General features: G+C 58.8%; 1 protein-coding gene across 1 annotated transcript in view; it reads right to left on the reverse strand.

The window, feature by feature from the left end:
• Positions 1-22,556, reverse strand: part of LOC132812803 (beta-adrenergic receptor kinase 1-like) — a gene marked incomplete at its 5' end in the record, with an annotated part of 53,213 nt that extends 30,657 nt beyond the window's left edge. The window contains 11 exons of the mRNA XM_060823019.1: positions 931-997; positions 5,070-5,177; positions 6,738-6,832; positions 7,721-7,848; positions 10,528-10,606; positions 12,249-12,348; positions 17,922-18,013; positions 18,295-18,346; positions 20,916-20,977; positions 22,040-22,114; positions 22,455-22,556. Of these exons, the coding sequence (XP_060679002.1) occupies positions 931-997; positions 5,070-5,177; positions 6,738-6,832; positions 7,721-7,848; positions 10,528-10,606; positions 12,249-12,348; positions 17,922-18,013; positions 18,295-18,346; positions 20,916-20,977; positions 22,040-22,114; positions 22,455-22,556 (960 nt within the window). The remainder of the gene's footprint in view (positions 1-930; positions 998-5,069; positions 5,178-6,737; positions 6,833-7,720; positions 7,849-10,527; positions 10,607-12,248; positions 12,349-17,921; positions 18,014-18,294; positions 18,347-20,915; positions 20,978-22,039; positions 22,115-22,454) is intronic.
• Between the last annotated feature and the right edge of the window lie 233 nt (positions 22,557-22,789).

Below are 22,789 nucleotides of genomic sequence, written 5' to 3' on the forward strand. Positions count from 1 at the left end.
GGGTCCATTGGGATTGAGGAGAGTGGGAGGGAATGGGAAGGGGTTTGGTTCCATTGGAATTGAGGAGAGTTGGAGGGAATGGGAAAGGGTTTGGGTCCATTGAGATTGAGGAGAGTGGGAGGGAATGGGAAGCGGTTTGGGTCCATTGGGATTGAGGAGGGTGGGAGGGAATGGGAAAGGGTTTGGGTCCATTGAGATTGAGGAGAGTGGGAGGGAATGGGAAGGAGCTTGGGTCCATTGGGATTGTGGAGAGTGGGAGGGAATGGGAAAGGGTTTGGGTCCATTGGGATTGAGGAGAGTGGGAGGGAATGGGAAGGGGTTTGGGTCCATTGGGATTGAGGAGGGTGGGAGGGAATGGGAAGGGGTTTGGTTCCATTGGAATTGAGGAGAGTTGGAGGGAATGGGAAAGGGTTTGGGTCCATTGGGATTGAGGAGAGTGGGAGGGAATGGGAAGGGGTTTGGGTCCATTGGGATTGAGGAGAGTGGGAGGGAATGGGAAGGGGATTGGGTCCATTGGGATTGAGGAGAGTGGGAGGGAATGGGAAGGGGTTTGGGTCCATTGGGATTGAGGAGGGTGGGAGGGAATGGGAAGGGGTTTGGGTCCATTGGGATTGAGGAGGGTGGGAGGGAATGGGAAGGGGTTTGGGTCCATTGGGATTGAGGAGAGTGGGAGGGAATGGGAAGGGGTTTGGGTCCATTGGGATTGAGGAGAGTGGGAGGGAATGGGAAGGGGTTTGGGTCCATTGGGATTGAGGAGGGTGGGAGGGAATGGGAAGGGGTTTGGGTCCATTGGGATTGAGGAGGGTGGGAGGGAATGGGAAAGGGTTTGGGTCCATTGGGATTGTGGAGAGTGGTTGGGGGAATGGGAAGGGGTTTGGGTCCATTGGGATTGGGAGGGACTGGGAAGGGGATTCCGCTGACAGGTGTTACCATCGATCCCGGCTGAAGTCCATGTTTTCTCATCCCCTCAGTGGCCTTCTGATTGTAAGGAGAGTGACTGATGGGAGCAGGACGCCCAGGGAAAGGGAAAGAGAGAGGGGTTTCAGTTCGAGTGAATATACAAACAACAACATCTACCACGGAGCACCGAGTCAGGGAACAGACATCGCCGGATGGGGAAAGGGAGCGGGCTGGGAGGGGGAGTGAGGGGGGGAGGGGGGATAGTGGGATTAGACTGGGTGGGATATTAAAGGGAGTGGGGAGTGAGGGGGGAGAGTGGGATTAGACTGGGTGGGATATTAAAGGGAGTGGGGAGTGAGGGGGGAGAGTGGGATTAGACTGGGTGGGATATTAAAGGGAGTGGGGAGTGAGGGGGGAGAGTGGGATTAGACTGGGTGGGATATTAAAGGGAGTGAGGGGGAGAGTGGGATTAGACTGGGTGGGGTATTAAAGGGAGTGAGGGGGAGAGTGGGATTAGACTGGGTGGGATATTAAAGGGAGTGAGGGGGAGAGTGGGATTAGACTGGGTGGGATATTAAAGGGAGTGGGGAGTGAGGGGGGAGAGTGGGATTAGACTGGGTGGGATATTAAAGGGAGTGGGGAGTGAGGGGGAGAGTGGGATTAGACTGGGTGGGATATTAAAGGGAGTGGGGAGTGAGGGGGGAGAGTGGGATTAGACTGGGTGGGATATTAAAGGGAGTGGGGAGTGAGGGGGAGTGGGATTAGACTGGGTGGGATATTAAAGGGAGTGGGGAGTGAGGGGGAGAGTGGGATTAGACTGGGTGGGATATTAAAGGGAGCGGGGAGTGAGAGGGGGAGTGGGATTAGACTGGGTGGGGTATTAGAGGGAGCGGGGAGTGAGGGGGAGAGTGGGATTAGACTGGGTGGGGTATTAGAGGGAGTGGGGAGTGAGGGGGAGAGTGGGATTAGACTGGGTGGGATATTAAAGGGAGTGGGGAGTGAGGGGGAGAGTGGGATTAGACTGGGTGGGATATTAAAGGGAGTGGGGAGTGAGAGGGGGAGTGGGATTAGACTGGGTGGGGTATTAGAGGGAGCGGGGAGTGAGGGGGAGAGTGGGATTAGACTGGGTGGGATATTAAAGGGAGTGGGGAGTGAGGGGGAGAGTGGGATTAGACTGGGTGGGATATTAAAGGGAGTGGGGAGTGAGGGGGAGAGTGGGATTAGACTGGGTGGGATATTAAAGGGAGTGGGGAGTGAGGGGGAGAGTGGGATTAGACTGGGTGGGATATTAAAGGGAGTGGGGAGTGAGGGGGAGAGTGGGATTAGACTGGGTGGGGTATTAAAGGGAGTGAGGGGGGAGAGTGGGATTAGACTGGGTGGGATATTAAAGGGAGTGGGGAGTGAGGGGGAGAGTGGGATTAGACTGGGTGGGATATTAAAGGGAGGGGGGAGTGAGGGGGAGAGTGGGATTAGACTGGGTGGGATATTAAAGGGAGGGGGGAGTGAGGGGGAGAGTGGGATTAGACTGGGTGGGATATTAAAGGGAGCGGGGAGTGAGGGGGAGAGTGGGATTAGACTGGGTGGGGTATTAAAGGGAGGGGGGAGTGAGGGGGGAGAGTGGGATTAGACTGGGTGGGATATTAAAGGGAGTGAGGGGGGAGAGTGGGATTAGACTGGGTGGGATATTAAAGGGAGTGAGGGGGGAGAGTGGGATTAGACTGGGTGGGATATTAAAGGGAGCGGGGAGTGAGGGGGAGAGTGGGATTAGACTGGGTGGGATATTAAAGGGAGTGGGGAGTGAGGGGGGAGAGTGGGATTAGACTGGGTGGGATATTAAAGGGAGGGGGGAGTGAGGGGGGAGAGTGGGATTAGACTGGGTGGGATATTAAAGGGAGTGAGGGGGGAGAGTGGGATTAGACTGGGTGGGATATTAAAGGGAGTGAGGGGGGGGGAGAGTGGGATTAGACTGGGTGGGATATTAAAGGGAGCGGGGAGTGAGGGGGGAGAGTGGGATTAGACTGGGTGGGATATTAAAGGGAGTGGGGAGTGAGGGGGAGAGTGGGATTAGACTGGGTGGGATATTAAAGGGAGTGGGGAGTGAGGGGGAGAGTGGGATTAGACTGGGTGGGATATTAAAGGGAGTGGGGAGTGAGGGGGGAGAGTGGGATTAGACTGGGTGGGATATTAAAGGGAGCGGGGAGTGAGGGGGAGAGTGGGATTAGACTGGGTGGGATATTAAAGGGAGTGAGGGGGGAGAGTGGGATTAGACTGGGTGGGATATTAAAGGGAGCGGGGAGTGAGGGGGAGAGTGGGATTAGACTGGGTGGGATATTAAAGGGAGCGGGGAGTGAGGGGGGAGAGTGGGATTAGACTGGGTGGGATATTAAAGGGAGCGGGGAGTGAGGGGGAGAGTGGGATTAGACTGGGTGGGATATTAAAGGGAGCGGGGAGTGAGGGGGAGAGTGGGATTAGACTGGGTGGGATATTAAAGGGAGCGGGGAGTGAGGGGGGAGAGTGGGATTAGACTGGGTGGGATATTAAAGGGAGTGGGGAGTGAGGGGGGAGAGTGGGATTAGACTGGGTGGGATATTAAAGGGAGTGGGGAGTGAGGGGGAGAGTGGGATTAGACTGGGTGGGATATTAAAGGGAGTGAGGGGGGAGAGTGGGATTAGACTGGGTGGGATATTAAAGGGAGCGGGGAGTGAGGGGGGGAGAGTGGGATTAGACTGGGTGGGATATTAAAGGGAGTGGGGAGTGAGGGGGGAGAGTGGGATTAGACTGGGTGGGATATTAAAGGGAGTGAGGAGGGGGGAGAGTGGGATTAGACTGGGTGGGATATTAAAGGGAGCGGGGAGTGAGGGGGGAGAGTGGGATTAGACTGGGTGGGATATTAAAGGGAGTGGGGAGTGAGGGGGGAGAGTGGGATTAGACTGGGTGGGATATTAAAGGGAGTGAGGGGGGAGAGTGGGATTAGACTGGGTGGGATATTAAAGGGAGTGGGGAGTGAGGGGGGAGAGTGGGATTAGACTGGGTGGGATATTAAAGGGAGTGGGGAGTGAGGGGGGAGAGTGGGATTAGACTGGGTGGGATATTAAAGGGAGCGGGGAGTGAGGGGGAGAGTGGGATTAGACTGGGTGGGATATTAAAGGGAGTGAGGGGGAGAGTGGGATTAGACTGGGTGGGATATTAAAGGGAGCGGGGAGTGAGGGGGAGAGTGGGATTAGACTGGGTGGGATATTAAAGGGAGCGGGGAGTGAGGGGGAGAGTGGGATTAGACTGGGTGGGATATTAAAGGGAGCGGGGAGTGAGGGGGAGAGTGGGATTAGACTGGGTGGGATATTAAAGGGAGTGAGGGGGGAGAGTGGGATTAGACTGGGTGGGATATTAAAGGGAGTGGGGAGTGAGGGGGAGAGTGGGATTAGACTGGGTGGGGTATTAAAGGGAGTGGGGAGTGAGGGGGGAGAGTGGGATTAGACTGGGTGGGATATTAAAGGGAGTGAGGGGGAGAGTGGGATTAGACTGGGTGGGATATTAAAGGGAGCGGGGAGTGAGGGGGGAGAGTGGGATTAGACTGGGTGGGATATTAAAGGGAGTGAGGAGTGAGGGGGAGAGTGGGATTAGACTGGGTGGGATATTAAAGGGAGTGGGGAGTGAGGGGGAGGGTGGGATTAGACTGGGTGGGATATTAAAGGGAGCGGGGAGTGAGGGGGGAGAGTGGGATTAGACTGGGTGGGATATTAAAGGGAGTGGGGAGTGAGGGGGGAGAGTGGGATTAGACTGGGTGGGATATTAAAGGGAGTGGGGAGTGAGGGGGGAGAGTGGGATTAGACTGGGTGGGATATTAAAGGGAGCGGGGAGTGAGAGGGAGAGTGAGATTAGACTGGGTGGGATATTAAAGGGAGTGGGGGGGGGGAGAGTGGGATTAGACTGGGTGGGATATTAAAGGGAGCGGGGAGTGAGGGGGAGAGTGGGATTAGACTGGGTGGGATATTAAAGGGGGTGGGGAGTGAGGGGGGAGAGTGGGATTAGACTGGGTGGGATATTAAAGGGAGTGAGGGGGGAGAGTGGGAGTATGAGGGGGGTAACAGACCGTGCTCTGGGATATTGGGAGGGGTCAGTCCGTGGGGAGTGTGAGGGTGGGGGGGGTAACGGGGAGTGGGGTAAGTTACCCTTCAATGAGATGGTAGATGAGGCAGCCCAGGGAGAACCAATCAGCGCTGCTGCTGTAGGCCGTCCCCTTCTCGAGAACCTCAGGGGCCACGTATCCACGCGTACCTCTGCAGCCAGGTCAAAGGGTGAAGGTCAGCACCGCGTTCTCGCTCCCCCAACCCCTAACCCCCAACCCCCAACCCCAACCCCACACCATTCAGTGCCCTTCTCACTTCAACAGACAGGACGCCCACACCCCCACCCCACCCCCTCCCCCCGCAACACTCCCCCACCCCCACCCCCCCACACCCCCACCCCACCCCCTCCCCACCCCCACCCCCCCACACCCCCATCCCACCCCCTCCCCCCCCCCACACCACCACGCCCCCCACCGGCAGGTGTGGAGGGGTTACCCGGCCCGGCCCCTGTACTGTGGGGGTGGGGCAGTGTGGAGGGGTTTCCTGGCCCGGCCCCTGGACTGTGGGGGTGGTGTAGTGTGGAGGGGTTACCCGGCCCGGCCCCTGGACTGTGGGGGTGGGGCAGTGTGGAGGGGTTTCCCGGCCCGGCCCCTGGACTGTGGGGGTGGGGCAGTGTGGAGGGGTTTCCCGGCCCGGCCCTGGGTCTGTGGGGGTGGGGCAGTGTGGAGGGGTTTCCCGGCCCGGCCCCTGCACTGTGGAGGTGGGGCAGTGTGGCGGGGTTTCCCGGCCCGGCCCCTGTACTGTGGGGGTGGGGCAGTGTGGAGGGGTCTCCCGGCCCGGCCCCTGGACTGTGGGGGTGGTGTAGTGTGGAGGGGTTTCCCGGCCCGGCCCCTGGACTGTGGGGGTGGGGCAGTGTGGAGGGGTTTCCCGGCCCGGCCCCTGTACTATGGGGGTGGGGCAGTGTGGAGGGGTTTCCCGGCCCAGCCCCTGTACTGTGGGGGTGGGGCAGTGTGGAGGGGTTTCCCGGCCCGGCCCCTGGACTGTGGGGGTGGTGTAGTGTGGAGGGGTTTCCCAGCCCGGCCCCTGGACTGTGGGGGTGGGGCAGTGTGGAGGGGTTACCCGGCCCGGCCCCTGTACTATGGGGGTGGGGCAGTGTGGAGGGGTTTCCCGGCCCGGCCCCTGTACTGTGGGGGTGGTGAAGTGTGGAGGGGTTTCCCGGCCCGGCCCCTGGACTGTGGGGGTGGGGCAGTGTGGAGGGGTTTCCCGGCCCGGCCCCTGGACTGTGGGGGTGGGGCGGTGTGGAGGGGTTTCTCGGCCCAGCCCCTGGTCTGTGGGGGTGGGGCAGTGTGGAGGGGTTTCCCGGCCCAGCCCCTGGACTGTGGGGGTGGGGCGGTGTGGAGGGGTTTCCCGGCTCGGCCCCTGCACTGTGGAGGTGGGGCAGTGTGGCGGGGTTTCCCGGCCCGGCCCCTGTACTGTGGGGGTGGGGCAGTGTGGAGGGGTCTCCCGGCCCGGCCCCTGGACTGTGGGGGTGGTGTAGTGTGGAGGGGTTTCCCGGCCCGGCCCCTGGACTGTGGGGGTGGGGCAGTGTGGAGGGGTTTCCCGGCCCGGCCCCTGGACTGTGGGGGTGGGGCAGTGTGGAGGGGTTTCCCGGCCCAGCCCTGGACTGTGGGGGTGGGGCAGTGTGGAGGGGTTTCCCGGCCCGGCCCCTGTACTGTGGGGGTGGGGGGGGGGCAGTGCGGAGGGGTTTCCCGGCCCGGCCCCTGTACTCACACGGTGGCGGTGGGTGGTCTGTCGGTGAAGTCACATGCCAGGTGTGTGTCCGCCAGTCTAACATGGCCGCTCCTGGTCAGGGAGACGTTGGAGAGCTGTACCCAGGGAACATCACCGTGACACACTCACTCACCCTCCGCCCAGTGTCCCTCAGCACCTCACACCCTCACACCCTCCGACAGGGCACACTCCCTCAGCACTGACCCTCCGACAGTGCCCACTCCCCCAGCACTGACCCTCCGACAGTGCCCACTCCCTCAGCACTGACCCTCCGACAGGGCACACTCCCTCAGCACTGACCCTCCGACAGTGCCCACTGCCTCAGCACTGACCCTCCGACAGGGCACACTCCCTCAGCACTGACCCTCCGACAGTGCCCACTCCCCCAGCACTGACCCTCCGACAGTGCCCACTCCCTCAGCACTGACCCTCCGACAGTGCTCACTCCCCCAGCACTGACCCTCCGACAGTGCCCACTCCCTCAGCACTGACCCTCCGACAGTGCCCACTCCCCCAGCACTGACCCTCCGACAGTGCCCACTCCCCCTGCACTGACCCTCCGACAGTGCCCACTCCCTCAGCACTGACCCTCCGACAGTGCCCGCTCCCTCAGCACTGACCCTCCGACAGTGCCCGCCCCCTCAGCACTGACCCTCCGACAGTGCCCACTCCCTCAGCACTGACCCTCCGACAGTGCCCACTCCCTCAGCACTGACCCTCCGACAGTGCCCACTCCCTCAGCACTGACCATCCAACAGTGCCCGCTCCCTCAGCACTGACCCTCCGACAGTGCCCACTCCCTCAGCACTGACCCTCCGACAGTGTCCACTCCCTCAGCACTGACCCTCCGACAGTGCCCACTCCCTCAGCACTGACCCTCCGACAGTGTCCACTCCCTCAGCACTGACCCTCCGACAGTGCCCACTCCCTCAGCACTGACCCTCCGACAGTGCCCACTCCCTCAGACAGTGAAGGCCTCTTACCTTGAGGTCCCTGTACACGATGGAGTGTTTGTGAATGAACTCCAAACCCAGGATGATCTCTGCTGCGTAAAACCGAGCCTCCATTTCCAACAAATGCATGTCCTTGGTTAGAGTCTGCAGGTCCCCACCTAATCACCGAAAACAGACCCACACATCACCAAATCCCACACTCGGGGGCAGAGACCCTGTACACTGACTGGTGTCTCTCAGTCCCCTCTCTCTCTCTCAGGGAGATATCTGTACACTGCCTGGTGTCTCTCAGTCCCCTCTCTCTCTCAGGGAGATATCTGTACACTGACTGGTGTCTCTCAGTCCCCTCTCTCTCTCTCTCTCTCAGGGAGATATCTGTACACTGCCTGGTGTCTCTCAGTCCCCTCTCTCTCTCAGGGAGATATCTGTACACTGACTGGTGTCTCTCAGTCCCCCCTCTCTCTCAGGGAGATATCTGTACACTGACTGGTGTCTCTCAGTCCCCCCTCTCTCTCAGGGAGATATCTGTACACTGACTGGTGTCTCTCAGTCCCCTCTCTCTCTCTCAGGGAGATATCTGTACACTGACTGGTGTCTCTCAGTCCCCTCTCTCTCTCTCAGGGAGATATCGGTACACTGACTGGTGTCTCTCAGTCCCCTCTCACTCTCAGGGAGATATCTGTACACTGACTGGTGTCTCTCAGTCCCCTCTCTCTCTCAGGGAGATATCTGTACACTGACTGGTGTCTCTCAGTCCCCCCCCTCTCTCTCTCTCTCAGGGAGATATCTGTACACTGCCTGGTGTCTCTCAGTCCCCTCTCTCTCTCAGGGAGATATCTGTACACTGACTGGTGTCTCTCAGTCCCCCCTCTCTCTCAGGGAGATATCTGTACACTGACTGGTGTCTCTCAGTCCCCTCTCTCTCTCAGGGAGATATCTGTACACTGACTGGTATCTCTCAGTCCCCACTCTCTCTCAGGGAGATATCTGTACACTGACTGGTGTCTCTCAGTCCCCTCTCTCTCTCAGGGAGATATCTGTACACTGACTGGTGTCTCTCAGTCCCCTCTCTCTCTCAGGGAGATATCTGTACACTGCCTGGTGTCTCTCAGTCCCCTCTCTCTCTCTCTCAGGGAGATATCTGTACACTGACTGGTGTCTCTCAGTCCCCTCTCTCTCAGGGAGATATCTGTACACTGACTGGTGTCTCTCAGTCCCCCCTCTCTCTCAGGGAGATATCTGTACACTGACTGGTGTCTCTCAGTCCCCTCTCTCTCTCTCAGGGAGATATCTGTACACTGACTGGTGTCTCTCAGTCCCCCCTCTCTCTCAGGGAGATATCTGTACACTGACTGGTGTCTCTCAGTCCCCTCTCTCTCCCTCTCTCTCAGGGAGATATCTGTACACTGACTGGTGTCTCTCAGTCCCCTCTCTCTCTCAGGGAGATATCTGTACACTGACTGGTGTCTCTCAGTCCCCCCTCTCTCTCAGGGAGATATCTGTACACTGACTGGTGTCTCTCAGTCCCCTCTCTCTCTCAGGGAGATATCTGTACACTGACTGGTATCTCTCAGTCCCCTCTCTCTCTCAGGGAGATATCTGTACACTGACTGGTGTCTCTCAGTCCCCTCTCTCTCAGGGAGATATCTGTACACTGCCTGGTGTCTCTCAGTCCCCTCTCTCTCTCAGGGAGATATCTGTACACTGCCTGGTGTCTCTCAGTCCCCTCTCTCTCTCTCTCAGGGAGATATCTGTACACTGACTGGTGTCTCTCAGTCCCCTCTCTCTCTCTCTCTCTCAGGGAGATATCTGTACACTGACTGGTGTCTCTCAGTCCCCCCTCTCTCTCTCTCTCTCAGGGAGATATCTGTACACTGACTGGTGTCTCTCAGTCCCCCCCCTCTCTCTCAGGGAGATATCTGTACACTGACTGGTGTCTCTCAGTCCTCTCTCTCTCTCAGGGAGATATCTGTACACTGACTGGTGTCTCTCAGTCCCCTCTCTCTCACAGGGAGATATCTGTACACTGACTGGTGTCTCTCAGTCCCCTCTCTCAGGGAGATATCTGTACACTGACTGGTGTCTCTCAGTCCCCTCTCTCTCTCTCTCTCTCAGGGAGATATCTGTACACTGACTGGTGTCTCTCAGTCCCCCCTCTCTCTCTCTCTCTCAGGGAGATATCTGTACACTGACTGGTGTCTCTCAGTCCCCCCCCCTCTCTCTCTCTCTCAGGGAGATATCTGTACACTGACTGGTGTCTCTCAGTCCCCTCTCTCTCTCAGGGAGATATCTGTACACTGACTGGTGTCTCTCAGTCCCCTCTCTCTCTCAGGGAGATATCTGTACACTGACTGGTGTCTCTCAGTCCCCCCTCTCTCTCTCTCTCTCAGGGAGATATCTGTACACTGACTGGTGTCTCTCAGTCCCCTCTCTCTCTCAGGGAGATATCTGTACACTGACTGGTGTCTCTCAGTCCCCTCTCTCTCTCAGGGAGATATCTGTACACTGACTGGTGTCTCTCAGTCCCCTCTCTCTCTCTCTCTCTCAGGGAGATATCTGTACACTGACTGGTGTCTCTCAGTCCCCTCTCTCTCTCTCTCTCTCAGGGAGATATCTGTACACTGACTGGTGTCTCTCAGTCCCCTCTCTCTCTCAGGGAGATATCTGTACACTGACTGGTGTCTCTCAGTCCCCTCTCTCTCTCAGGGAGATATCTGTACACTGGTGTCTCTCAGTCCCCCTCTCTCTCTCTCAGGGAGATATCTGAATATTTGAGTCTTTGTGAAACTCTGACCCTGACCGTTGTGCCGTCGGACGGTGCCTGTCCCCTGTCTTACCTGCAGTGTAGTCCAAGATATAACAGAGCATGTCCTGTGTTTGGAAGGTATATGTCATCTGGATAAGAAATGGCCAATCCTGCATCAGAAAGAGAGAGAGAGACAGAGACAGACAGAGAGAGGGAGAATGTGAGGCAGTGTCCCAGATTCATGTGGGTGGGCGCCTGAACATTTCTGCTCTGTATGTCAAAAACTGCCAAAGACATTGGGTGGCACGGTGGCTCAGTGGTTAGCACTACTGCCTCCCAGGACCAGGGACCCGGGATCGATCCCTCCCTTGGGCAACTGACTGTGTGGAGTTTGCACATTCTCCCCGTGTCTGCGTGGGTTTTCTCCGGGTGCTCCGGTTTCCTCCCACAGTCCAAAGATGTGCAGGTTAGGGTGGATTGGCCATGGGAAATTGTCCCACAGTGCCCAGGGATGTGCAGGTTAGGGTGGATTGGCCATGGGAAATTGTCCCATAGTGCCCAGGGATGTGCAGGTTAGGGTGGATTGGCCGTGGGAAATTGTCCCATAGAGCCCAGGGATGTGCAGGTTAGGGTGGATTGGCCATGGGGAATTGTCCCATAGTGTCCCAGGGATGTGCAGGTTAGGGTGGGATTGGCCATGGGAAATTGTCCCATAGTGCCCAGGGATGTGCAGGTTAGGGTGGATTGGCCATGGGAAATTGTCCCATAGTACCCAGGGATGTGCAGGTTAGGGTGGGATTGGCCATGGGAAATTGTCCCATAGTGCCCAGGGATGTGCAGGTTAGGGTGGGATTGGCCGTGGGGAATTGTTTCTGAGACCCATTCACCTGGAGCTGTTGTCACCCGTCCCGAATTCCCCCTGGGGTCTCTGGGTCTTGTGTCTCAAACACCCGCCATTGTTGTGGACAGGAGTGACGTGGAGACCCAGAGTGGGTCCGGGAGGTAGGTGTCCCTGTCCCAGGGGTATCCGTGACCCTGATGGGGCTCTGTCCCAAACCCAGTGACGCCCACCCCTCCCCCACCCCTCCCTGACACAACGGGAAGGACAGTGCACAAGTGTGTGAGGGTGGGAGGGAGACAGGGTGCATCGCTGTCTGTCTCTCTCCCTCACCTCTCTCTCTCCCTCTCTCTCTCCTCCCCTCACTCACTCTCTCCCTCTCTCTTTCCTTCTCTCTCTCCCACCTCACTCTCCCCTCTCTCTCCACTCTCTGTGTGTGTGTGTCTCTCTCTCTCCTCCCCTCACTCGCTCTCTCTCTCCCTCTCTCTCTGTATCGCACCCCTCTCTCTGTGTCTCTCTCTCTCTCCCCCTCTCTCTCTCTCTCCCTCCCTCTCATCCTCCCTCTCTCCCTCACTCCCTCTCACCCTCCCTCTTTCTCCTCCCTCCCTCCCCCCGTCTCTCTCCCCCTCCCTCTCTCTCCCCCTACCCCCCTCTCTGTCTCTCTCTCTCCCCCCTCTCTCTCTCCCCCTCTCTCTCTGACTCTCCCCCCTCCCTATCTCCCTCTCTCTCTCCCCTCCCTCTCTCCCTCCTCTCCCTCAGTCCCTCTCATCCTCCCTCTTTCTCTCTCCCTGCCTCCCTCTCCCCCCCCTCCCCTCTCTCTGACTCTCCAACCTCTCTCCCCCTCTCTCTCTCCCTCCCCCTCTCCCTCCTGTCCCTCTCACCCTCCCTCTTTCTCTCTCCCTGACTCCCTCACCCTCTCTCTCTCTCTCTCTCACACACACACACACACTCCCACTCTCTCCCCCGCCCCTCACCTGTTTACTGAGGGTGGTGAGAATCCTCTGCTCATTCAGGGCAAGGGGCATCGCCCCCTTCTGGGTCAGCGCGGACTTTCTGTAGCACTTCATGGTGTATCTGTGGGACGGGGGGGGGTGGGTGGGGGGAGAGAGGGGGGGAGAGAGAGAGAGAGGGAGGGAGAGGGGAGGAGACAGGAAGGCAGAGAGAGGGGGAGACAGGGAGAGAGAGGGAGATAGAGAGAGAGGGGGTGGGAGACAGGGAGGGAGAGAGAGAGGGAGACAGGGAGAGAGAGGGAGATAGAGAGAGAGGGGGTGGGAGACAGGGAGGGAGAGAGAGAGGGAGACAGGGAGAGAGAGGGAGATAGAGAGAGAGGGGGTGGGAGACAGGGAGGGAGAGAGAGAGGGAGACAGGGAGAGAGAGGGAGATAGAGAGAGAGGGGGTGGGAGACAGGGAGGGAGAGAGAGAGGGAGACAGGGAGAGAGAGGGAGATAGAGAGAGAGGGGGTGGGAGACAGGGAGGGAGAGAGAGGGGGAGACAGGGAGAGAGAGGGAGATAGAGAGAGAGGGGGTGGGAGACAGGGAGGGAGAGAGAGAGGGGAGAAAGAGAGAGCAAGATGGAGAGAAGAAGGGAGGGAGAGGAGGAGAGAGAGAGGGATTGGGAGGAAGACAGAAGGGGGGAGAGAGGGAGATGGGGGGGGGAGGGAGACAGGGAGAGAGAGGGGGGAGGAGAGAGGGGAAAAGAGAGAGAGAAAGAGAGAACAAGATGGAGAGAGAGAGTGATACACACACACACACAGACACACACACACACACACACACACACAGGCAGACACACACACAGACACACACAGACAGACACACAGACACACACACACACACACACACAGGCAGACACACACACACACAGGCAGACACACACACACACACACACACACACACAGACACACACACACACAGACACACACAGGCAGACACACACACAGACACACACACACACACACACACACACACACACACACAGGCAGACACACACACAGACACACACAGACAGACACACAGACACACACACACACACACACACACAGGCAGACACACAGACACACACACAGACAGACACACACACACACAGACACACACACAGACAGACACACACACAGACAGACACACACACACACACACACACACAGACAGACACACACACAGACAGACACACACACACACAGACACACACACAGACAGACACACACACAGACAGACACACACACACACACACACACACACAGACAGACACACACACAGACAGACACACACACACACACACACACACACAGACAGACACACACACACACACACACACACACACAGGCAGACACACACACACACAGACACAGACAGAAAGTGAGAGATCGGAGTGACAGTGGGGGTGGGGGTGGGGGTGGGGGAGGGGAGGGAGAACTGTCGGCTGAGAACGTATGAACATGTGGCCATTCAGCCATTAAACCCTGCTTCCCCACTCATAGAGTCAGAGAGATGTACAGCACGGAAACAGACCCTTCGGCCCATCCCCTCCATGCTGTCCCAGATATCCTAACCTAATCTAGCCCCATGTGCCAGCACTTGGTCCATCTCCCTCTAACCCCTTCCTATTCATGTCCCCATCCACCTTTTAAATGCTGTCATTGTACCAGCCCCCACCACTTCCTCTGGCAGCTCATTCCATACACGTACCACCTTCTGGGGGAAAAAGTTGCCCCTTAGGTCCCTTTCCCCTCTCACCCTAAACCTATGCCCCTCTAGTTCTGGACTCCCCCACCCCAGGGAAAAGACTTTGTCTATTTACCCTATCCATGTTCCTCATGGTTTTATAAACCTCTATAAGGTCACCCCTCAGCCCCCGACGCTCCAGGGAAAACAGCCCCAGCCTGTTCAGCCTCTCCCTGTAGCTCAGACCCTCCAACCCTGGCAACGTCCTTGTAAATCTTTTCTGAACCCTTTCAAGTTTCACAACATCTTTCTGATAGGAAGGAGACCAGAATTGCACACAATATTCCAACAGTGGCCTGACCAATGTCCTGTACAGCCGCAACATGACCTCCCAACTCCTGTACTCAATACTCTGACCAATAAAGGAAAGCATACCAAACGCTGCCTTCACTATCCTATCTACCTGCGACTCCACTTTCAAGGAGCTATGAACCTGCACTCCAAGGTCTCTTTGTTCAGCAACACTCCCTGGGACCTTACCCTTAAGTGTATAAGTCCTGCTAAGATTCGCTTTCCCAAAATGCAGCATCTCGCATTTATCTGAATTAAACTCCATCTGCCCCTTCTCAGCCCATTGGCCCATCTGGTCCAGATCCTGTTGTAATCTGAGGGAACCCTCTTCGCTGCCCACTACACCCTCCAATTTTTGGGTCATCTGCAAACTTACTAACTGTACCTCTTATGTTCACATCCAAATCATTTATGTAAATGACAAAAAGTAGAGGGACCCAGCACCGATCCTTGTGGCACTCCACTGGGCACAGGCCTCCAGTCTGAAAAACAACCCTCCACCACCACCCTCTGTCTTCTACCTTTGAGCCAGTTCTGTATCCAAATGGCTAGTTCTCCCTGTATCCCATGAGATCTAACCTTGCTAATCAGTATCCCATGAGGAACCTTGTCGAACGCCTTACTGAAGTCCATATAGATCACATCTACTGCTCTGCCCTCATCAATCCTCTTTGTTACTTCCTCAAAAAACTCATGAAGTTTGTGAGACATGATTTCCCACACACAAAGCCATGTTGACTATCCCTAATCAGTCCTTGCCTTTCCAAATACATGTCCATCCTGTCCCTCAGGATTCCCTCCAACAACTTGCCCACCACCGAGCTCAGGCTCATTGGTCTATAGTTCCCTGGCTTGTCTTTACCGCCCTTGTTAAACAGTGGCACCACGTTTGCCAACCTCCAGTCTTCTGGCACCTCACCTGTGACTATCGATGATACAAATATCTCAGCAAGAGGCCCAGCAATCACTTCCCTAGCTTCCCACAGCGTTCTCGGGTACACCTGATCAGGTCCTGGGGATTTATCCACCTTTATACATGTTAAGACCTCCTCTCTAACACGGAGTCACGATTCCTTTCTCCAAGTTCTCCAGCTTCCAACTCTTTCCCGGGAGTGAGATACCGATGTCCTAGTTCAGTATCTCACCCATCTCCTGCGGTTCCACACAGAAACAGCCTGGTTGATCTGTAATGGACCCCACTTTTCTCCAGAACTATTATCGTGGGATCCCCTTTGGATTTTCCTGAACCCCGTTTGTCAAAGCTTTCTCATGTCCCCCATTTTTTTGCCCTCCTGATTTCCCTCTTGAGTCTACCCCACCCCCCCGCCCCTCGGGATTCCCTCGATCCATCCTGACATACGCTTCCTCCTTTCGTCTTGACCCCGGCCTCGATTCTCTCGCCCTCCAGCATTCCCTACCCCTCCCGGCCTTGCCCTTCGCACTCACAGGAACGTACTGCCGCCGGACTCACTTTCGAAGGCCTCCTCCCACTTCCTGACCGCGCCATTCCCTGCCAACGCACCCTTCCCAATCCCACATTTGATCGGGATGGGAGCCGTGCTGGAAGAGCGCAGCGGGTGGGGGCAGCAGGAGGATCGCAAAAGCCCCTCCATCGGGGGAACGTTGAAAGCTCCTGCCCATTGCCCTCACCCACGGCCTCGCTCCAACTCTGATCCGAAACTTTTCCAACTTGAAGACGGATGGAATGATGGCCGCTGGTCCCAAAGCTCTCTCTCCCTCCCTGGACGCCTCGGTCACCAGCTCTGCTTCAGCTCCCAAGAGGAGGTCAAGTTTTGCACCTTCCCTCGTAGGTACCACCACGGACTGACTCAGAACACTAGACACACTCAACATCCAATCCATCCATGGCTGGCCGGACAACACCATTCCCTGTTCCCCCATAACCTCCAACCCCTTCCACCTTGGGAATGAGATCGAACCCCTCCCTGGGAACGTTCAACGTTTCGATGTGGGAGAGATCATTGCCAGGCTCCCCCACCCCATTCCCCATTCTCTCTCTCTCTCTCTCCCTCTCTCAGGGAGGAAGGCTCCCTCCCCACCCCCTCCCGCGCCCAGCCCAGATTGTTCATCTGGGAATACTCCCCCCTGGCCGGATGTTCCAGGTCTCTCCGTGGGATTGACACCCCCCTGGTTCCTGACCCAATCCAGCCCCTCTTCCTCCGTCATCCCTCCCAGCCCAGCGTTCAGTGTGGGGGGGGGGGGGAGGGGGGGATGGGGGGGATTGGAGGGGAGGGTGGAGAGGGATTGGAGGGGAGGGGGAATGGGGGGGATTGGAGGGGAAGGGGAATGGGGGATTGGAGGGGAGGGGGAATGGGAGGTTTGGAGGGGAGGGGGATTGGAGGGGAGGGGGAGTGGGGGGATTTGGAGGGGAGGGGGAATGGGGGATTGGAGAGGAGGGGGCGTGGGGGATTGGAGGGGAGGGGGAATGGGGGATTGGAGGGGAGGGGGAGTGGGGGGATTGGAGGGGAGGGGGAGTGGGGGGATTGGAGGGGAGGGGGAATGGGGGGATTGGAGGGGAGGGGGAGTGGGGGATTGGAGGGGAGGGGGAATGGGGGATTGGAGGGGAGGGGGAGTGGGGGGATTTGGAGGGGAGGGGGAGTGGGGGATTGGAGGGGAGGGGGAATGGGGGATTGGAGGGGAGGGGGAGTGGGGGGATTGGAGGGGAGGGGGAGTGGGGGGATTGGAGGGGAGGGGGAATGGGGGGATTGGAGGGGAGGGGAGGGGGAGTGGGGGATTGGAGGGGAGGGGGAATGGGGGATTGGAGGGGAGGGGGAGTGGGGGGATTTGGAGGGGAGGGGGAGTGGGGGGATTTGGAGGGGAGGGGGAGTGGGGGGATTGGAGAGGAGGGGGCGTGGGGGATTGGAGGGGAGGGGGAATGGGGGATTGGAGGGGAGGGGGAATGGGGGATTGGAGGGGAGGGGGAGTGGGGGGATTGGAGGGGAGGGGGAGTGGGGGGATTGGAGGGGAGGGGGAATGGGGGATTGGAGGGGAGGGGGAGTGGGGGATTGGAGGGGAGGGGGAATGGGGGATTGGAGGGGAGGGGGAATGAGAGGTTTGGAGGGGAGGGGGAGTGGGGGGATTTGGAGGGGAGGGGGAAAGGGGGGACTGGAGAGGAGGGGGAGTGGGGCGATTGGAGAGGAGGGGGAATGGGGGATTGGAGGGGAGGGGGAATGAGAGGTTTGGAGGGGAGGGGGAGTGGGGGGATTTGGAGGGGAGGGGGAAAGGGGGGACTGGAGAGGAGGGGGAGTGGGGGGATTGGAGGGGAGGGGGAAAGGGGGGACTGGAGAGGAGGGGGAGTGGGGGGATTGGAGAGGAGGGGGAGTGGGGGGATTGGAGGGGAGGGGGAGTGGGGGGGTGGGGGGAATGGGGGATTGGAGGGGAGGGGGGGGTGGGGGATTGGAGGGGAGGGGGAGTGGGGGGATTGGAGGGGAGGGGGAGTGGGGGGATTGGAGGGGAGGGGGAGTGGGGGGATTGGAGGGGAGGGGGAGTGGGGGGGTGGGGGGGTGGGGGATTGGAGGGGAGGGGGAGGGGGAGTGGGGGGGTGGGGGGGAGGGGGAGTGGGGGGATGGGGGGATGGGGAATGGGGGGGTGGGGGAGGGGGAATCACTACGTTACATCTTTCCAGTGTCGAGTTTGTGACATTTGTAGCGCTGGCCGTAGGGATGTGGCTGGATCAGAGCCAGGACACGAAAATCCTGGATTCCCACCTGGGGGGGGGGGAAGGTGAGATGGAGGCAGAGGGAGGGATAGAGCAAAACAGATAGTGAGACAGAGAGAGAGAGGGGGAGAGGGAGAGTGAGAGAGAGGGAGAGGGAGAGTGAGACCGATGGAGAGAGAGGGAGAACGATGGAGAGAGAGGGAGGGAGAGGGAGGGAGAGGGAGAGTGAGACCGATGGAGAGAGAGTGAGCAGTGGCTCTTGCAGAGTGGGAGAGGCCGGAGCGTTGGTGACGGTTCCCGGCTGGCTCTGGGACAGACACAGGGCCGTACCTGGACACTGAGCTGGAGATTCCTCCACTGACAGAATCTGGTAAACTGTTTACTGTCAAAACACAAGGGGAGAGAGGTCAGGGGGCAGAGGGGACCACCCACCCCAACACTCACCACCCCCCTCCCCCCCCACCGGCCTCAGGGTCACTCCGGGACCACGGTCAGGGACAGGGTCACTCCGGGATCACGGTCAGGGTCACTCCGGGATCAGGGTCAGGGTCAGGGTCACTCTGGGATCAGGGACAGGGACACTCCGGGATCACGGTCAGGGTCACTCTGGGATCACGGTCAAGGACAGGGTCACTCTGGGATCAGGGACAGGGACACTCCGGGATCACGGTCAGGGTCACTCTGGGATCACGGTCAGGGACAGGTTCACTCTGGGATCGGGGACAGGGACAGGGTCACTCTGGGATCGGGGACAGGGACAGGGTCACTCTGGGATCAGGGACACTCTGGGATCGGGGACAGGGACAGGGTCACTCTGGGATCAGGGACAGGGTCACTCTGGGATCAGGGTCACTCTGGGATCGGGGACAGGGTCACTCTGGGATCAGGGTCAGGGACACTCTGGGATCAGGGACAGGGACAGGGACACTCTGGGATCAGGGTCACTCTGGGATCGGGGACAGGGACAGGGTCACTCTGGGATCAGGGTCAGGGACAGGGTCACTCCGGGATCACGGTCAGGGTCACTCCGGGATCAGGGTCAGGGTCACTCTGGGATCAGGGACAGGGACACTCCGGGATCACGGTCAGGGTCACTCTGGGATCACGGTCAGGGACAGGGTCACTCTGGGATCAGGGACAGGGACACTCCGGGATCACGGTCAGGGTCACTCTGGGATCACGGTCAGGGACAGGTTCACTCTGGGATCGGGGACAGGGACAGGGTCACTCTGGGATCGGGGACAGGGACAGGGTCACTCTGGGATCGGGGACAGGGACAGGGACACTCTGGGATCAGGGACACTCTGGGATCGGGGACAAGGACAGGGTCACTCTGGGATCAGGGACAGGGTCACTCTGGGATCAGGGTCACTCTGGGATCGGGGACAGGGTCACTCTGGGATCAGGGTCAGGGACACTCTGGGATCAGGGACACTCTGGGATCAGGGACAGGGACAGGGACACTCTGGGATCAGGGTCACTCTGGGATCGGGGACAGGGACAGGGTCACTCTGGGATCAGGGTCAGGGACACTCTGGGATCAGGGACAGGGTCACTCTGGGATCAGGGTCAGGGACACTCTGGGATCAGGGACAGGGTCACTCTGGGATCGGGGACAGGGTCACTCTGGGATCAGGGTCAGGGACAGCGACACTCTGGGATCAGGGACAGGGTCACTCTGGGATCAGGGTCACTCTGGGATCAGGGATAGGGACAGGGACACTCTGGGATCAGTGATGGGGTCACTCTGGGATCAGGGATAGGGACAGGGTCACTCTGGGATCAGGGTCACTCTGGGATCACGGTCACTCTGGGATCAGGGATAGGGACAGGGACACTCTGGGATCAGTGATGGGGTCACTCTGGGATCAGGGATAGGGACAGGGTCACTCTGGGATCAGGGTCACTCTGGGATCACGGTCACTCTGGGATCGGGGACAGGGACACTCTGGGATCAGGGTCACTCTTGGATCGGGGACAGGGACAGGGACACTCTGGGATCAGGGTCAGGGACACTCTGGGATCAGGGACAGGGTCACTCTGGGATCAGGGACAGGGACACTCTGGGATCAGGGACAGGGACACTCTGGGATCAGGGACAGGGTCACTCTGGGATCGGGGACAGGGACACTCTGGGATCGGGGACAGGGACACTCTGGGATCAGGGACAGGGTCACTCTGGGATCGGGGACAGGGACACTCTGGGATCGGGGACAGGGACACTCTGGGATCAGGGACAGGGTCACTCTGGGATCGGGGACAGGGACACTCTGGGATCAGGGACAGGGACAGGGTCACTCTGGGATCGGGGACAGGGACACTCTGGGATCAGGGACAGGGTCACTCTGGGATCGGGGATAGGGACAGGGACACTCTGGGATCAGGGACAGGGTCACTCTGGGATCGGGGATAGGGACAAGGTCACTCTGGGATCAGGGTCACTCTGGGATCAGGGTCACTCTGGGATCAGGGTCACTCTGGGATCGGGGTCACTCTGGGATCGGGGTCACTCTGGGATCGGGGACAGGGACAGGGTCACTCTGGGTTCAGGGTCAGGGACACCCTGGGATCAGGGACAGGGACAGGGTCACTCTGGGTTCAGGGTCAGGGACACTCTGGGATCAGGGACAGGGACAGGGTCACTCTGGGTTCAGGGTCAGGGACACTCTGGGATCAGGGACAGGGACAGGGTCACTCTGGGATCGGGGACAGGGTCACTCCGGGATCAGGGACGGGGTCACTCCGGGATCAGGGACGGGGACACTCCGGGATCAGGGACGGGGACACTCCGGGATCAGGGACGGGGACACTCCGGGATCAGGGACGGGGTCACTCCGGGATCAGGGACGGGGTCACTCCGGGATCAGGGACGGGGTCACTCCGGGATCAGGGACACTCCGGGATCAGGGACACTCCGGGATCAGGGACACTCCGGGATCCGGGATACTGACCTGTTCAGGAACCGGGTGAAGATTTGTCGGGAGAGAGCTTGGCAGATTTCCGGAACAATCGGCTGGGAGAGAGACAGAGGCTGATCAGCTAGGTGTGGCTTCACACACTCACAGCGGGACAGGCAGGGGGACAGACAGGGAGATACACAGGGGCACAGACAGTTGGATAGACAGGGGGACAAACAGGGTGACAGACAGGGAGACAGACAGGGGGACAGACAGGGGGACAGACGGGGGACAGACAGGGTGAGAGACAGGCGGACAGGGAGACAGACAGACAGGCGGACAGACTGGGAGACAGCCAGAGAGACAGACAGGGGGACAGACAGAGAGACAGACGGGGAGACAGACAGTCAGGGGGACAGACGGAGAAACAGGGGGACCGACAGAGAGACAGACAGTCAGGAGGACAGACAGGGGGATAGACAGGTGGACAGACAGACAGGGAGACAGACAGTCAGAGGGAGACAGGGGGAGAGACAGATGGGGAGACAGGCGGGGTGACAGACAGGGAGACAGACAGGGAGACAGACAGGGGGACAGACGGGGGACAGACAGGGTGAGAGACAGGCGGACAGGGAGACAGACAGACAGGCGGACAGACTGGGAGACAGCCAGAGAGACAGACAGGGGGACAGACAGAGAGACAGACGGGGAGACAGACAGACAGGGAGACAGACAGGGGGACAGTCGGGGGGACAGACAGGGAGACAGACAGTGGGACAGACAGGGGGACAGAGAGGGGGACAGTCGGGGGGACAGACAGGGAGACAGACAGTGGGACAGACAGGGGGACAGAGAGGGGACAGACAGGGAGACAGACAGTGGGGCAGACAGGGGGACAGACAGGGGGACAGACAGGGGGGCAGACAGGAAGACAGACAGACAGAGAGACAGATGGAGAGACAGACAGACAGGGAAACAGACAAGGAGACAGACAGGGGGAGAGACAGACAGGGAGACACTGAGGGAGACAGAGAGACAGACAGAGTGACAGACATGGAGACAGACAGGGAGACACTGAGGGCGACAGGGAGACAGACAGAGAGACACTGAGGGCGACAGAGAGACAGACAGGGAGACAGACAGGGAGACAGATGGGTTGGGGAGATGTTGAGACTGACCTGAAAGAGATTGTGGGGATAGCGACGCTGATGAAGACAATACTGTATCTCAGTGACAATGCTTTCAGGAAAAGCCTAAACACAGGCAGAAAAGAACAGTCAGTGCACAGGCAGAGGCACAGGCAACACACAGGCAGAGGCACAGGCAACACACAGGCAGAGACACAGACAATACACAGGCAGAGGCACAGGCAACACACAGGCAGAGGCACAGGCAACACACAGGCAGAGGTACAGGCAACACACAGGCAGAGGTACAGGCAACACACAGGCAGAGGTACAGGCAACACACAGGCAGTACCCAGGCACTAATAAGACAGAGACAGACTAGAGTACAGGAGACAGACGGAGTGAATGGCCTGTTCAGGCACAGGGAATGGAAAGGCTGGGAAGGTGAGGGACTGAGCAGAGTTACCTCGGGGAAAGACAGAAGTTCCCGCAGGATATATTCATGAAAGATTTCCCGAGCTAACACACCACGGGACTCCAGGCTGCCCGAGCTCTCGTAGGCACGGATCTACAGAGACATAGAGAGAGCTCACCATCACAGGGGCAGTGCCAAGGGAGGGTCAGTGCTGAGGGAGTGGGCACTGTCGGAGTGTGAGGGAGGGGGCCTGGTCAGAGCGTGAGGGGGAGGGAGGGTGGGGGGGTGAAGGGAGTGAGGGAGGGTGAGGGTGAGGCTAAGGGAGGGTGGGGGTGATGGAGGGTGAGGATGAGGGTGTGGGATGAGGGTGAGGGGGGCCCGGATGG

The sequence above is a fragment of the Hemiscyllium ocellatum genome, unplaced genomic scaffold (genome assembly GCF_020745735.1).
Source record: "Hemiscyllium ocellatum isolate sHemOce1 unplaced genomic scaffold, sHemOce1.pat.X.cur. scaffold_3041_pat_ctg1, whole genome shotgun sequence".
Lineage (NCBI taxonomy): Eukaryota > Metazoa > Chordata > Chondrichthyes > Orectolobiformes > Hemiscylliidae > Hemiscyllium > Hemiscyllium ocellatum.